At 44.7% G+C, this 17480-nt stretch overlaps 1 protein-coding gene across 14 annotated transcripts in view; it reads right to left on the bottom strand.

Moving 5' to 3' along the window:
- mbnl1 (muscleblind-like splicing regulator 1) overlaps positions 1-17480 on the bottom strand; it is a 414821-nt gene that overhangs the window by 20467 nt on the left and 376874 nt on the right. For 10 of the 14 annotated variants that reach the window (XM_052018920.1, XM_052018919.1, XM_052018925.1 and 7 more), the window contains 2 exons: positions 7007-7042; positions 4322-4416 (listed from right to left, as the gene is read on the bottom strand). In XM_052018920.1, the coding sequence (XP_051874880.1) occupies positions 4322-4416; positions 7007-7042 (131 nt within the window). The remainder of the gene's footprint in view (positions 1-4321; positions 4417-7006; positions 7043-17480) is intronic. The other 4 variants (XM_052018927.1, XM_052018924.1, XM_052018930.1 and 1 more) reach the window with 1 other exon arrangement.

Here is a 17480-nt window from a genome sequence, read left to right as displayed (position 1 = left end):
TCTGACAGCCTTGCCCGCTGTAGCCTACGTGTGATTCCAGAGGCACAGGCTTCTGAACTGGCCTAACAAGCCTAAAAGTTCAAAAGGCAATTGGGTATGGGTAACATTAGGTAAGGCCTTATCTTACCAGTGATACCCATGCTCTGAATGAATACAAAAAAACTTTGTAAAAGGAACAAAATAAAGCTTCCGTTGTTGATGTTCTTTGTATTTTCTGTATGACATAGGCCAAATGGTTTCTTTCTATCAAGTTGATGCTGGCTCTCAGTAATTCCATCATTCCTGTTATACTTAGTTCTCTGTAACCTATACTGTCTCTCGTGGATTTAGTCCTCCCCCAGTTCTCCTGCTGCCATATCTGTAAATTACTTGGGGAAATTTACTGTTGCCAATTAACCGACCACATGGCATGTCTTTGGGATGTGGGAGAAAATGGGATCAATCCTGGGGAGAAACCCACACGGTCACAGAGGGAACTGCAAACTCCAAAGAGACAGCACTGGAGGTCAGGGGCAAACCTGGGGTGCTAGTGCTGTGAGGCAGCAGTAGCTGCTGAGCCACTGGACTGCAGCAACAAACAAGATGCTGGAGGAACTCTATGGAGTCAGGCAACATCTATGGAGAGGAAATGGACAGTTGACGTTTCCGGTTGAGACCCTTCATTTGGACTCAGGAGGAAAGCTCCTTCAAAGTCTGCATAGCTTGTAAAGACTTTGCAGTGGAGCAGCTAAATGGAGATACAAGAGGCACATGCTGGAATTTGGTGCAAATTGGAGCCATTGTGCTGCCCTTTAATGCAAAATATCCTCTTGAAGAAAACTGAGGGGTTCCAATTTGAGTTCCATGAGATTTTAACACTTTATGGAACCCTAGATTCATACACTGCAGAGAGAGGCCTTTTGGCCCATCTCGTGTGTGGTGGTTCCAAACTGATTCCATTTCCTATCTCTCAATCCATAATCTTGGTTTCTCAACAGAGATGCTCTCTGAATTCTTCCCTTCCTGCAACTGGGGAGAGTGGGGCTCCTGGATTCATCTAAAGATTCCCCCATTACCTCACCAAGATGGACAGCTCTTTCTGAGACCTTTCCACACACTTTGAAGATTTTCCCTCACATCGCCTCAGTTAGCAAGCTTGCAAGCCACCATACTCAGGTGAAAAATATCCTCTTCAACAACCCTATTGTCCTTCCATGGATTGCTTTACATCCACATCCCTTGGTTATTATGCATATTCAACTCCACCTTTCTAAAGGGAGTTGGATAGATACTTCAGGAATACAATGCAGGGGAGAGAGCGGGAGATTTGCTTTCAGAGAGTTGGCAAAGGCTTGATGAATTGAATGGCCTCATGAACAGTAATGAGTCCATGATTGTACGGTATGTATTATAAAACAATTGGATCAATGCTAGATAGCCACATGTGAAATAAAACCATTCTGACCTAAATTGGCTCTAGTTTTGTGTGTGTCTGGTCTGTGCTAAGTTTATTTATCCCAGCCGGAGGCATTCTTTCATTGATTCCAGTGTTAGAGAATGCCTTGCTCTTTATCCAGGTCCTCCTGTCTAAGAAGACATGGACCTTGGAAGTTGGGCCAGGATTGTAGCTGCAGCCAAGCAAGAAGACCAAGGTACCAGAGGAGAAGTAACAATGGAGTAGATGTCCCTCAGCAATAGATAGTTTCCTCAGGAGAGTGGGTGATGGAAGGAGGGTGCGGGGTGTACAGATGTACAGGCAAAATGCAGTGATCTGTCTGGCTTCCCATCAGAGACTCTTTCCAAATTCTTCCCTTACTCCAACAAGGGAGAGTGGGGCTGTGACATGGGGCTCCTGATTCATCTGATTCTGCCCCATTACCTCCCCCAGATGGACAGTTATGGCTGGAGAACAAATATGCCAACACAGGCTTCTGCGTCCCCGAAGCACTCCCGGCTAAATCTTTCTGGGTGCACGAAGCTTGAGGATTGGTTTGCCGAAATGTACAAGACAGCAAAGTAATCTGTTGCTCCCAAGTGTCAACCAAAAGACAATGAAGTTAAAAGTAGATGAGCTCTGGTTACTTCAACTCCAAGTCCCCAAGGAAAGCACAAATTATTAGTTTGATTAAAATATCCAGCCCATTGTCCATGAAATAAAAAAAGTGTTCTCACGTCTGCAACATGATGTTACAACAACCCCCAAACCTATGATTCCACAAGGGAAGAAGGCAGAGGGGGTCACCACCACCTGTAGGTTCCCTTTTCACATGTCAATGTGGCTTGGAAATAGATTGCCATTGCTTCATCACCCTTGGGTTTAAGTCCTGGAACTAACTCCCCAGGAGAACTGTGGGTACAATTTGCTCCAATGACTACAGTGGTTCAAGAAGGCAGATCACCATCACCTAATCAAGATTGGTTAGGGATGTGCAATAAATGCTAGCCGTGCCATTGGGGTCCCTGATCCCAGGAGACAAACAAAATACTGTACTCCATTAGACTTGAGATGGACCCCCACCCTGCACCACCCCCCACCACTGACTACTTTCCCCCCCCATTTAACTGCTGTACTGATAACCCATGTCATTAGAAATCACACTGCACAGGCCATTCGGCCCACTGTGTCCATGCCAACCTGTGATTGTCCGTCTGTATTAATCACATCTCCCAGCACTTGGCCCATAGCTATCTATGCTTGAGTGATTCAAGTGCTTGTCTAGACACTTCAATGATGTCAGTGACTCTGCTTCCACCACTCTCTCAAGCAGTGTATTCCAGGTACTCACCATTCTCTGGGTACGAAGGGTCCCCCTTCATATCCCCTCTAAATCTCTTCCCCCTTACCCTAAATTTATGTCCTCTAGTTTATCTACCTCTGATTTGGGGAAATATTTCCTGCAGTCTACCCTGTCTATACGCCTCATAATTTTGTACACCTCAATCATGCCATCATGTACTAACCAATGTCTGTGGGATATGGGGTGGAGTTGGTGGGAAATAAGGTGACAAATTCCCCCAGTAAATAAAAAGACTCTGGAGAGATAGTGACACCACTTGATGGAAAGGCACCATTGCCCAAAAGAGACATGGGATAACCTATCATAGAGCAAACCGTATAGGAGTTTGGACAACATTGCAATGGTAATACATGGAAACCCTTTAAAGTGATCATGTTTGAACACTGTGAAAAATTCTCTTCCATTTTATTTGAATATGGAAGAAGAGTCATGGAGTAATACCACTTTTGGCAGTTTGTCCATATACAGTATGCACCACCCTCTGTGTGAAGAAGTTGCCCCTCAGGTCCCTTTTAAATCTTTCCCCTCTCACCTTAAACCTATGCCCTCTAATTTTTGGTTTCCTTTTTCCTGGGAAGAATACTGTGTGCATTCACACTATGCCCCTCATGATTTTATACACCTCTATAAGGTCATCCCTCAGTCTCCTACGCATCAAGGAATAATGTCCTGTCCTGCCCAACCTCTCCTGTAACTTAGACCCTGGAATCCTGGCAACATTCTTGTAAATTTTCTTTGCACTTTTTCCAGCTTAATGGTAAACAAAACTGTACACAATACTCTAGGTGCAGCCTCACCAGCGTCGTAGACAACTGCAATATAACGTTCCAAGTTCTATAGTCAATGCCCTGACTAGGGAAGGCCAGCATGCCAAACACCTTCTACACCACCCTGTCTACCTGTGACGCCATTTTCAGGGAACTATGTACTTGTAGTCCTAGGTCCTTTTGTTCTACAACACTCCCCAGGGCCCAACCGTTCACTGTGAAAGTCCTACCCTGGTTTGACTTCTCAAAACGCAACACCCCACACTTATCCGAATTAAACTCCATTTGCTATTCCTCTGCCCGCTTACCCAGCAGATCAAGATCACCCTGTAATTTTTGATAACCTTCTTCACTGTCTGCGATACCACCTATTTGAGTGTCATCTGCAAACCTACTGAGCACGCCTTGTACATTCTCATCCAAATCGTTTATATCACAATCTTGTGCACAGTGTATTACTTGACCACCAGTTGACTTGGAGGGGTAAATTCAATCATTGGTGATCTTTAAGGGCATATAACAGCCAAGTAGACTGTGCTGTCGCTCAATTAAGAGCAATGCAATGGGTTGGATTTTGTACAACAACAGTAAAAAAAGGATTGAATCTAATAAGGGTCCTCCTCTTGCAAACAAAAAATGGGCTGGACATTTTAACTTTGTGCAGTTTAACAAGTACAGCAACCACAACCACAAGCATAAAGACAGACAGTTAAGCCGCAACCTTTAAGGTAACATTTCCATGGAAACAAGAACAACCAAAGCTGTAAATGAGCAAACCTGATTGGTGGTTGCCGTGGCTGCAAAGGGGACACTTGTGGCAGACGTTGTTGCCGCGGAAACGGCCGCAGGATTAGCACCGTGCATCATGGGTACTTTTTTAAAAAAATCGGCGGGAGTCACAAGAGAGCAGCAGGGGAGGATTGGGGTGGTGGGGAGGGAGGTGGAAGGTGTTGGGAGGGAGGAAGGGTCGGGAGCAACCACGGTATCAATGGTTGGCAGAGAGTTGGACATCACCAGCGAGTGCCATTTATTAAAAGGATAGTGCAGGATCAGGAGAGGAAAGGGGAAGGCAGAAAAGTGGGACAAGTTAGGAGGAAGAGGGAAAGAGGTGGGATAGTGATTAGGAACGGGGAGCAGGAGCAAGCAGAAAATCGCATAATATCAAAAAAAGACAAGAGGAAAATACTTATTAACAACAATTAGGTAAATCAATTTGACAAGCTCATAAATATTAATATTTCACATCTCTAAAAAAACATCAATTAGGGTTATATTACGTAAAATGAACAGTTTAAAGTGTTACTCTAAGCTAAATATTCTGTCAAACATTTAATTAAGCCACAAGTCATTAAAAAGAATTCAATAGTTATCCATTATTGCAAAGCGAGATTTATAAAAGTTTTACTGCTTCATAATAATTATTAGGATTGTTTGAAAAGCTAAAATTATGTAACAAAGAGCTTTAATAATTCAAACTGACCTTAGCAGTGAGAAGCACAATCCATTCAAAGTCCACTTTTATATTTCAACAAAACTGGCTCAGAGTTGGGTGATTCCAATCTGATAATAATCAGCATAATAGATTTGATAGTTTTGGTGGGAGCAGTGAATTTTGTGGGGCATAAGGGCGAGATGGTATTGGAGACGTCAATACAGTACTATGTGGCTTAAAGGAGCAGGACACTGTTGAAGGGAAGGTTTTGAGTTGCAATGTCTGTGCACCATACAAATGGTGCACTTTCATCACCAATAGAAATTCCTCTTTAAGGTGATGATGCGACATTGTATAATGATCTTTGAGCAAACTTACATGGTCAGAAGTCAGGGTTACAATTCTAAGGTAAGGTTTGAACTCGGATTGATCCTGGATCTGGGACAGTTTAAATAACCCTTTGTTCTTAACTGCTGCCAGAGGGGAAGCAAAGAGCATTTATTTTCATCCAGTGAACTGTTGTGACTTGGAATGCCCTGTCGTGAGGGCGGTGGGAGCAGATTCCATTGCAACGGAGGAGGAAAGGGAAGGAAATATTGTTTGGGCAAAGAAAAGGGAGAATGGAACCATTTGGATAGCTCTTTTAAAGAGCAGATAAAGATGTGGTGAGCCACAAGGCCTCTTCCTCTGCACTACTGATCTTCCTCAGTGGGGATTATAATGAAAAGTAGGGAATCTGATTCATTTTCTTTTGCTCTCCCTAGCCAAGAGCAAATTGGACAGTTTGTAAAGTCTCCAACTATTGTTTTTATGAGGATCGGTAAACTCAAGGATCAGGTCTAGCTGGTGCGACCAAATTTTATGCCAGAGGGCCATTAGGACCAATGAAACTTCAAGCTGGAGAACCAATGGACCAATGAAACTCCATGCTGGAGAAAAAATGGACCAATGAAACTCCATGCTGGAGAACCAATGGACCAATGAAACTCCATGCTGGAGAACCAATGGACCAATGAAACTCCATGCTGGAGAGAAAATGGACCAATGAAACTCCATGCTGGAGAACCAATGGACCAACAAAACTCCATGCTGGAGAAAAAATGGACCAATGAAACTCCATGCTGGAGAACCAATGGACCAACAAAACTCCATGCTGGAGAAAAAATGGACCAATGAAACTCCATGCTGGAGAACCAATGGACCAATGAAACTCCATGCTGGAGAAAAAATGGACCAATGAAACTCCATGCTGGAGAACCAATGGACCAATGAAACTCCATGCTGGAGAACCAATGGACCAATGAAACTCCATGCTGGAGAAAAAATGGACCAATGAAACTCCATGCTGGAGAACCAATGGACCAATGAAACTCCATGCTGGAGAACCAATGGACCAATGAAACTCCATGCTGGAGAAGCAATGGACCAATGAAACTCCATGCTGGAGAAAAAATGGACCAATGAAACTCCATGTTGGAGAACGAATAGACCAACGAAACCCCATGCTGGAGAAGCAATGAGCCTTCATGCCAGAGGACCATTTGGAGAACCAATGGACCATACTGCAGTCTCATCACATTTAGTTAGCATTGGAAAATGAGAGTATAATCCACCATGTGACAGATATATTTGGGAAAAACAACATCCCATCTAGGCTCATTCAATGAAAGTGGAGCCAGTAAGTCCCCTGTTGTGCTTCCCTTCTAGTACAGGGTCTTCTGTCCAAGGCTGTACAAACCGGTGGCCCGTAATGAAGAGAAGGAACCAAAGATAGGTTGCTAAGGTCTGCAACGTGTTGCCTGATGGTTGGAAAAGATGCTACTTCCAAGGGGAAACAGGCAACGGGGAAGGCGCAGTGGTGGGACGGAGGCTGATGGCACTAGTTAGATGGGGCAGGCACAAACACAATGGACTCAAGCGCAGTGCCAAGGGTGTAGTGAGGGTGTAGTGATCTCGGCAGTGGACTTTGAAGGGAGAGCGAGTAAAAATTGTACGGGTACAGATAATCGAATAACAAAGCTGGCACCTACCAACACTTGTAGCGGGTGTCATGCACAATATTGAGCCTGCCCATCATGCATTGCAACAGGAAGGTGGATTTGAAAGGGGAAAAGAATTAAAACAACCCATCACATGTGTAATTAGAAACCATTGTCACAAGGAGGAAAAAATTGTTATTGAGGGAACAGAAGCTTGTGCTATTTCAGCACACTCAAATCATACAATAGCCTAATCTACAAGAAAATAATGTGTTTTGTGTGAAACACATACTTAAACATGTGTGCTGGTAGCTAATATTGATTAATATTATTTCTTTGTTGCCTTTACACTGCCAGTCACCATACAACTCTGCAAACCAGGGAGTCTTCCCTATCTGGGATTGTCTGTAGTGTTGCTACACCAGCCACGTACATGACAGGATGCCCCAAGGTTTACTCTCGGGAAAAGTCATGTCCTGTGGTACACTCCTCTGCTGAGACATTAAACTCAGGTCCTCTAAGGTGAGGAGAAAAGGTCCCATGCTGGTATTTTGAAAAACAGGGGACTTTTCCCCATTGTTCTGACCAGATTTTGACTTCAAGCAACACTGCTGAGAGAGATTTAGAGCCATAGAGTGATACAACACAGAAACAGATCCTTTGGCTCACTGAGTCCATGCTAACCATCAACTACCCATTTACACTAATTATACGTTAATTCTGTTTTCAATTCTCCGCACATTCCCATTACTTCCCCCCAGATTCTACTATTTGTCTAATGCACCAAGGACAATTTACAGTGGCCAGTTAACCTACCAACCTGCACGTCTTTGGGTGTGGGTGGAAACTGGAGCACCTGGAGGAAACCCACACAGTCACAGGGAGAATGTGCAAACTCCATCTAGACAACACCAGAGCACAGGATCGAACCTGGGTCTCTGGTGCTCTGATGAAGTGGCTCTATTAATTTCAACAAATAATCCAATTATTTTTCTCATTGGTGATCTGGTTGTCATGTTTCCTAGACCACATTAGGAACTACGCTGATCAAAGAATGAATTTATTTCTAGAATGGATATTTGCAGCAAGGTGAAAATGGAAGAGGTTTAGGAACTACGGTAAGTGTTTTGTCTCTCTGTCCTTTGCAGTGAGGCAGTGTCATGCAAGCAGTAACCACCAGGAGGCATGCAAGAGCAGCCTTTGGAGACACAAGAGAGTGCAGATCTAGAGCAACAAACAATCTGCTGGAAGGACTCAGCGGGTCGAGCAGCATCTGTGGGAGGAAACCCTGCATCAGGACATTGATCCTGAAACGTCGACAATTCCTTTCATCCCACAGATGCTGCTTGACCCGATGAGTTCCTCCAGCAGATTGTTTGTCACTCCAGCCTTTGGAGAACCTTACCCAAGGATCACTTCTTGAATATTTCACTTCATGCCAAACTTTTTTGGGGGTGAGTTCCACTTTTCACTTCAAGCTAACATAGTTCTAATTTTTAAGATTGTGTAAAGATGATTTAAGTCCTTTTCACTCACCCTGACTGAATCCTTTTATGGTTTGAGATATCTCAATTAGAGCAAACCACCTTTTAAACTCATGGGACAACAATCCAAAATTTTACAAACAACATAGGAAGATACTGTTCTGTGAATCCCTGTCCCCTTTCAGATAGAGTCGTAGAGTCATACAGCATGGAGACGGGCCCTTCGGCCCAACTCGTCCATGCTGACTGTGTTGCCCAGCAAGCTAGTCCCATCTGCCTGCGTTTGGCCCATAGCCCTCTAAACCTCTCCTATCCATGTAGTTATCTAGCTGGCTTTTAAATGTCGCTAATGTGCCCTCCTCAACCACTATTTCTGCCAGCTCATTCCAAATACGCGCCACCCTTTGTGTGAAGAAGCTGCCCCTGATGTCCCTTTTAAATCTCTTGCCTCTGATCTTAAACGTCTGCCCTCTTGTTTTTAGCATCCCCTCCCTGGGAAAAAGACTGTGTGCTTTCACCCTGTCTCATGATCATAGGACTATCAGGTCACCCCTCAATCTCCTATGTTCCAGGGAATAAAGTCCTCGTCTACGCAACCTCTCCTTGTAACTCAGGCCCCCAAGTCCAGTCAACATCCTGGCAAATCTTTTCTGCACTCTTTCTAGTTTAATGACATCTTTCCCATAACAGGGTGACCAAAACTGTGCACAATTGACCAAAACAAAGATGTACAATACCTAAGCATCTGGAATTAGTTGGAGCAGCAGTCACCTCTTTGGCAGAGAGTTGTGGGTTCGTGCTGCAGTCCAAGTGTCCGAACCAACAGACTAGGCTGAGGTACTGTGGCATTGTCACGCGAGGTGTCCACGCAAGCTCCTACCTGTTTGCTCAGGTAGCTACAGAAGCCTAATTTCTTCTAAGAAATAGAACAAACAATTCTGTCTTTTCTCCCTTTCCAGCATCAAAGACAAATTACTTTTTTTGCTGACATGCCTCTTATGGATAAGAATATTAGAAGCAGGAGTTGGGTCCTTGAGCTAGCTCTGCCATTCACTAAATCCAGTCCTGTGATCCTGTTGTAAGTAAGTTATTTATTGCACCTGTGCATACATGTACTTGTACTTGTACATATGACAATAAACTCGACTTTTTTTTTGGTCGCCTGATCTCCAAATCCATTTGCAGTCTAGCTGTCTGTCAACTTTGGACCTGAGCAACTAAGCATCTGCAACTGCCCCTGGGACAGAGACTTCTAAATACTGACAACCTTCTGAACAAAGACATTTCTTCCACTCTCCATCCTTCTGGAACCTGGTTATGGACAATCGGCCACTGCACTTTCGCAGGTAAATCAAAGGGATTCCGGGATATTATACGGATGCTATTAAATGCAGCAACAGCACTAATGTTTCCTTGGTAATGGTTTCACCAATTTAGCCTCTCACACATCAAACCTCAGTGAATGCAACTTGAAGTCAGTAGGGATACAGAAGTTTTTCCTGGTATAACTCTCATCCCTCAGCCAACATCCCATTGCTGCCTGTGAGATCTTGCTGACCTCTATATTTAACCACAGTAAACCAGCACCCCACCCCCCCACAAAATAAATATCTAAAAGATCTTAAACAGGAGCAGGAGTAGGCATCACGGCTTGGTATGAAAACTACTTTCACCGAGACCGCAAGGAACCGCAGAGTTGTGGACACAGCTCAGCGCATCACGGAAACCAGCCTCCCTCCATAGACTCCGTCTACACCTCCTGCTGCCTCGGGAAAGCAGCCAACATAATCAAAGACGCCACCCACCCCGGACATTCTCTCTTCTCCGCCCTCCCATCGGGCAGAAGATACAAAAGCCTGAAAGCATGTACCACCAGGCTCAAGGAAGCTTCTATCCTGCTGTTATAAGACTATTGAACAGCTCCCCACAACGATAAGATGGACTCTTGACCTCACAATCTACCTTATAATGGCCTTGCACCTTATTATCTGCCTTTCTCTGTAACTGGAACACTTTATTCTGCATTCTGTTATTGCTTTTCCCTTGAACTACCACAATGCACTGATGTGATGAAATGATCTGTATGGATGGCATGCAAAACAAAGATTTTCATGGTACCTCAGTACAAGTGACAGTAATAAACCAATTTACCAGTTTACCATTTGGCTCTTCAAACCTCCAACCCCAGAAGGTTGTGGCTAATCTAATTTTTTTCTCAGCTCCACCCTCCTCCTGTTCCCTGTGATTCCCCTCTTAAAATGTGTTCTGAACTTGCTGCAGAGTTGAAAGGAACAACAGAATCATAAGTTATACCATTCTTAAACTATGGTTGATTTTTAAACAAAAGTTGATGATGGTCCCACGCTTTAAACCTTGCTAACAGTACCGGCAGTGTAAAGGTTTAACTGTGTTTCCATAGCGGGTCTGGTTCACTCCAGTAACTTGTCTGAAGCACCCTTAGTTCCGCAGAGGGAAGGAGAACAAGAAATGCGATCAGGCTGCAAGGACCATGTCCTTTACATTACAATGCCGTGACGTTTAAGTTTACAGTGGATGGCGAAGGAGAACAACAAATGGAAGGACACTGTTCATACCAGCACACATCGCTGCCTTAAGGAAATGTGAAGCAAATAAAACAAGAAAGCAGCAGTGATAATATTATCAGCTCTGTTGCATTAACATCTATAGCTGAATGCTGTGGGTCACTTTAAGGCGTAAAAAATTTCTGACGGATTTTAAATTTTTCAAAGGGATTTTAAATCCTTTTTCATTGTCAATTGGAAGATTTCTCACTGTTGTTGTTGAAGATCTCCTGGTCCTTTTTCCAAATTAAGATGGTTAAGGGGTGGCCATTACTTGTGCAGGGAGTGGCATTGCACTGAGACCCACAGCAATCGCTGTTGTAGGTATGGACTCTTTAAATAAAGGTACAGTGACGAAACATGAAACCAGAGACGGAAGAAAATAGGAGAATGGGGCAGCCCGTGCCAGTAATTATAACCGGCAATAGCAAACGTAGACTTCCTTCCTCTGTAGTTAATGAAATTGTTGGAAGATTATTTAACCCTTTGCGCATTCTTTTTATTGGTGACAGTGCAGTGGGCCGCCACTTCCTTTGCCGATCATTTGCTTCATCCTGAAAGCAAGTTGGTGGGGTTCAAGACTGACCTCGATGATTGGTGTCTGCACTTTGCAGTGCTTCAACGTCAGTTATTGGGCAGGCATGGTGGTGTAGTGGTTAGCGTAACGCTATTACAGCGCCAGCGACCCGGGTTCAATTCCAGCCGCTGTCTGTAAGGAGTTTGTACGTTCTCCCCGTGTGTCTGTGCGGGTTTCCTCCGGGTGCTCCGGTTTCCTCCCACATTCCAAGGACGTACGGGTTAGGAAGTTGTGGGCATGCTATGTTGGCACTGGAAGCGTGGCGACACTTGCAGGCTGCCCTCCAGAACACTCTATGCAAAAGGTGCATTTCACTGTGTGTTTCGATGTACATGTGACTAATAAAGATATCTTTAATTGGGAAGACATTCGGACTATTGTTTCTGTGCTGACTTTTGCTACAGCGATCCATGAAATTTACTATTTGTCCCCACCCCTATCACACACCTAATAGTCCCGCAACTTCCCTCGGTTCTTAGTTACGCTACCGTAATACCAGAAGAAGAAGAAGAAGAAGAAGAGCACACCAATGGCCTCGAGCGATAGCCCTGGTGTCACACTGAACCCCCACAGGAAACAACATCGCTCAGAAAGCCCCAGGCAGACTTGGCTTGGGTAACGGGAGCCATGCAAAACCCTGGCTTGATGTGTGTGTGGGCAGAATGAAATGAGTTTTTAATCTGTGTCCCAGGGTGGTCTAAAGTGGACGGTGAAGGCGAGTACTCCCATATCGTTTAAGAAGATAAGCTCTTCAGTCATTATCACCTTAACATTTGTGGGATCCTGCTGTGCGCTAAGTGGATGTATTTTTGTTCTACGTTACAACCTTGAGGACAATTTAAAGGCATATCAATGGCAGTAAAAGTGCACAGGGGGCCACCTGATTAATATCAGAGTGTTTAAATGTAGCTTGTTCAATCCACACGAGATTAAATAATTATAAAAGCCTTTGAAGCAATGAAGTAAAGCTGGGTAGGTTGAGCGTGAACCTTCCTACTGGAAGGAGCTCAGCGCAGCTTTGGCAAGTTGCAAGTAACTCCCTCCTATGCGGGTGGGGTGTGGGGATGGGCATCTCTGTATTGTGGAGGGTCGTGGCTGTCATGTGGACAGCACTGCCACTACCTGGTCGGAAGACACACCACTGCCAATCAAGGTTTGGCCCCGCCCCCACCCATCAGCACACATCTGACCATTGGCCTCCTGTAAATTACCCAGGCTGGACCCTCCCCCCCCAGCCCTCCAGCACTGTAAAGGGCGCCACATGTGCTCGGCTCGCTCTCTTTTGCCATCTTCAAGGGACCGCCCTGCTTCACTCCAGGCCGAGTACTGTGGAACGGCACTGGAGAAATCGTTGGTGAGGTGTGCACTGTTAAAGGGTTGGGAGCGTTTTAGTTAGGGTCCCTAGTAGCACAGAGCTGTGCCTGCACTGAGTCAAGGGGTGGTGGGTATCGTATTGTTTTTCCCTGATTGTCTGTACCTAGTTCGTTGTGTATGCGTGTGTGTGGTATATCCCCAGTGCGATTTTCCCACGCTTGCTATAAACTTGCACGTGTGTGTTACTCCCGTTACCATTTTCCCACGCTCGTCTTTTGTAAATAAAATCATTTACTGCCAGACTGTGTTCAGAGTCCTTGCTTTTGAGACCCATCGAATCTGTTTTCTCACTCACAACAATCTCATCAGAGTTTCCACTTCCAACTACAATCCCTTTGGAAAGTAGCCTTTGATGAAGACCAAGGTTTGACTGACCCCATTGCCTCAAGGTTGAACAGGGTGGTAGCATACAATGGCTGAGGGAATACATTCTGTGGGGGGTAATCATCCCTACAGTTTAGCAGCACTATGAACCTTTCTGATCACCTTGCACTAAAATGGGCTTTTTTTAGTTCTAATTGTGTTCTTTCTTGTAAAAAATTGTGTACCATTTAGGAATGAAATGAGTTTTTAATCTGTGTCCAGGGTGGGTCAAAATTGGACGGTGAAGCACTTAGTCATTATCACCTTAACATTTGTGGGATTTGTGATCTTCTCAAACGTTGTGGGAGTACTCACCTCACCTGTCCCACTTTAGACCACCCTGGAACACAGATTAAAACTCATTTCATTCATAAATTAAACATAAATGGTACACAATTTTTACGAAAAAGAACACAATTAGAACAAAAGAAAAGTCCATTTTAGTGCAAAGTGATCAGAAAGGTCATAGTGTTGCTAAACTGTAGGGGTGATTACACCCCACAGAAATGTATGTTTTCTTGTGAATGCCGCTGTTCTGATGCTATGTGCCTGTGATGCTGCTGCAAGGAAGTTTTTCATTGCACCCATGCACACACGTATGGCAATAAACTTGACTTTGATTTCGACTTTGGGGAAGTGGACCAGGGATTAAAGGGCAGTTGCTTAAAATGGGTTCCCTTGCATGGTAAAAAGAGCTAGAGGCTAACTCTGACCTCTGAACTGGGCCTGAGAACCAACACAAGTTGATGGGCCGTCCATCCAACTATTAAGTATCCTGGCTACTGTGAAAGACTTGCATTTCTACATCCCTTCCTTGATAGTACCCGTTCACCTCTAACCCAATCCCGGACAGTTTGAACTGTTCCGAAGCCCAGAGACAGAGCAGTCTCCATTTCCTTAACGAAAGAAACGGGAGGTGGAAGAGAGAAAAAAAGAAATCGCCATTTAATGATTTCCCTTTGCTTTCTGCATGTGAAGATGCCTTTGTGGCGTTTCCCAGATAAATCCATATCATGGCTCTCAGGATTACTTGTAAAATCTGACCTCTGCCTCTCCTTCCCTTATCTTTGTGGTCGATGTCCCGCGCAAGTTCAGGTGCTAACATAAACCTGGACTACCACCATCGATGAGTTCAGTTCACACGGGACCAGCTTCATACACAGCAGATTCAGAGGAGGTTTAAACTGGTTAGGTCATTAGGTGGGAGATTCCACGATAAGAGTCTCAGAGTCAAGCAGCACAAAAACAAGCCCTTCGGCCCAACTCAACCATGCCGGCCAAGGTGCCCATCTAAGCTAGTCCTCTTTGCTTGCATTTGGCCCATATCCCTCTGAACCTTTCCTATCCATGTACCTCTCTGGATGTCTTTGAGGAGTAAGAACTTAAAAACTTAGAACAAAAATATTAAGGGGAGGGATTATTCTGTTGCATAAAAACAAAATTTTCTCTGGAGCGGCAGAGGCTGACAGATGTTTATAAAGTTATGAGAGGCGTAGATAGGGTAGACAGCCAGAATCTCTTTCCCAGGGTTGAGATGACTAATCCTGGAGGGCATGCAGTTAAGGTGAGAGGGGGAAAGTTCAAAGATGTGCGGGGCAAGTTTCTTTTACACAGGGAGCGGTGGATGCCTGGAATGTGCTGCCAGGGGTGGTGGTGGAGGCAGATATGGTAGAGGCATTTAAGAAGCTCTTAGATAGACACGTGAGCATGCAGAGAATGGAGGGATATGGACCATGTGCAGGCAGAAGGGATTAGTTTAACTGGGTGTCATTAGGTTAATTAGTGCAGCACAACATCCAATTTCTCTATGACTCTATTTTAGATCAAAGAACAGTACAGTACAGGAACAGGCCCTTTGGCCCACTGACTCCATACTAAACACTCATGGAGACAAATCCTACATTAATCTCCACGTTCTCATCAATTCCCCCCAGATTCTACCACTCACCCACACACTAGGGGTAACTTACAGTGGCCAATCAACTGCCAAACCACACGGTCACAGGGAGAACATGCAAACTCCACACGGACAGCATCTGAGGTCAGGATTGAACCGGGGTCTCTGGTGCTCAGAGGTAGCGGCTCTACCAGCTACGCCACTGTGTTGCCCAAAAGGAACAAAGCGATAAAAAAATTGATAAAAATGGCTGATTTTTTACAACAGCGCCAGCTTCTTGCACCTCTTGATTCGTTTTGTTCAGTTCTGGTCGCCTCATTATAGGAAGGATGTGGAAGCTTTAGAGAGGGTGCAGAGGAGATTTACCAGGATGCTGCCTGGATTGGAGAGCATGTTTTATGAGGATAGGTTGAGTGAGCTCGGGCTTTTCTCTTTGGAGAGAAGGAGGATGAGAGGTGACTTGATAGAGGTGTACAAGATGATAAGAGGCATAGATCGAGTGGACAGTCAGAGACTTTTCCCCAGGGCGTAAATGGCTAACACGAGGGGACATAATTTTAAGGTGATTGGAGGAAAGTATAAGGGGGATGCAAGAAACACAGAAAGTGGTGGGTGCGTTGAACGCACTGCCGGCAGAGGTTGTGGGGGCAGATACATTAGGGACATTTAAGAGACTCTTAGATAGCCACATGAATGATAGAAAAATGGAGGGCTATGTGGGAGGGAAGGGTTAGAAAGATTGTAGAGCAGGATAAAATGTCGGCACAACATCGTGGTCCGAAAGGCCTGTACTGTGCTGTAATGTTCTATGTTTTGCTTTTTCAATCTCTACTTTGTGTACAGTCAGTGACTGACCTTCATGGATAGAGAACTCCATAAGATTCTAGGTGAAGAGATTCCTCCTCTCTTTCCTGAATGACTGACTGCATTTTTTGAGGCTGTGACCCTTAATTCTTGACCCCCTATCCATGGGAGACATCAGTTTGGCATTTGCCCTATCAAGCCCCATGGGAATTTTGTACACTTCGATGAGATCATCGTTCCAAACTCAAGAGAGGATAGGCACATTCTGCTTCAACTCTCCTCAAGGGACAAACCTGCTACTCCAGGAATCAACCCGATGCACTTTCACTACATTCCTTCAGTCACCAGTATTGTGACAAGTCAAAAGTCTTAGGCCTGGAGACAGGTCTTAAGCCTGGAGACATTACTCTTGGGAGATCTTACAAGGTATTCTTAGGGGGCTTGAGCCCAACTCAAGTACTTAAATGGAGAAGATACCCTGTTTGAAATAATAGTGCATATCCCTGCTTTATCTATGCATGAGGATGTTTCAGAAGCTTTCAGTTTACATGTTCCTTAAACAACCAGCAGAGGGAGCATGGAGACACAAGAGACTGCAGTGGAGAATGATTTTTATCCCAATAGTCCACATACAACTGAAGCCACATTTCCAAAGTACACATAATGAGGGTGTTCCTATTATTTCCCTTCCTGAATGGGGTGGTTTGCTTAGCCATTTCTGTTGAGAGTCAACCACATTGTGTTGGCCTTAGTCATCTATGGCCTAGACTGGGGAGGGACGGAGATATCCTTCCCCGAAGGATGCTAGTAGACCAGATGGGGCTTTTTTTTTGCAATCCAGACACACTGTGGTAATATCCACCACTAATAACAACCTTCCAACCTCTTCCTATGTGGTTTGTTGTTATCATTCAGTTGAGATACCCCTGTCATTCAGTTGGGAGAGAGAGAGAGAGAGAGAGACCCCTGCTCATTGTGATTTTTATAAATGACTTGGATGAGGGTGTGGAAGGGTGGGTTAGTAAGTTTGCTGATGTCACAAAGGTTGGTGGTGTTGTGGATAGTGTAGAAGGTTGCTGTAGATTACAACAGGATATTGATAGGATGCAGAGCTGGGCTGAGAAGTGGCAGAGGGAGTTCAACCTGGAAAAGTGTGAAATGATACACTTCGGGAGATCGAATTTGAGGGCAGAATACAAGGTGAATGGCAGGACTCTTAGCAGTGTGGAGGAACAGAGGGATCTTGGGGTCCAGGTCAATAGATCCCTCAAAGTTGCTGCGCAGGTCAATAGGTTGTTAAGAAGGCGTATGGAGTGTTGGCCTTCGTTGGTTGGGGTATTGAATTCAAGAGCTGAGAGGTAATGTTGCAGCTCTATAGAACTCTGGTCAGACCATACTTGGTGTATTGTGTTCAGTTCTGGTCGCCTCCTTATAGGAAGGATGT

This window comes from Pristis pectinata, chromosome 6 (assembly GCF_009764475.1).
Source record: "Pristis pectinata isolate sPriPec2 chromosome 6, sPriPec2.1.pri, whole genome shotgun sequence".
NCBI classification, from domain to species: Eukaryota; Metazoa; Chordata; class Chondrichthyes; order Rhinopristiformes; family Pristidae; genus Pristis; species Pristis pectinata.
The sequence above is the reverse complement of the archived record's forward strand: the minus strand, read 5'-3'. Positions and strand labels throughout refer to the sequence as shown.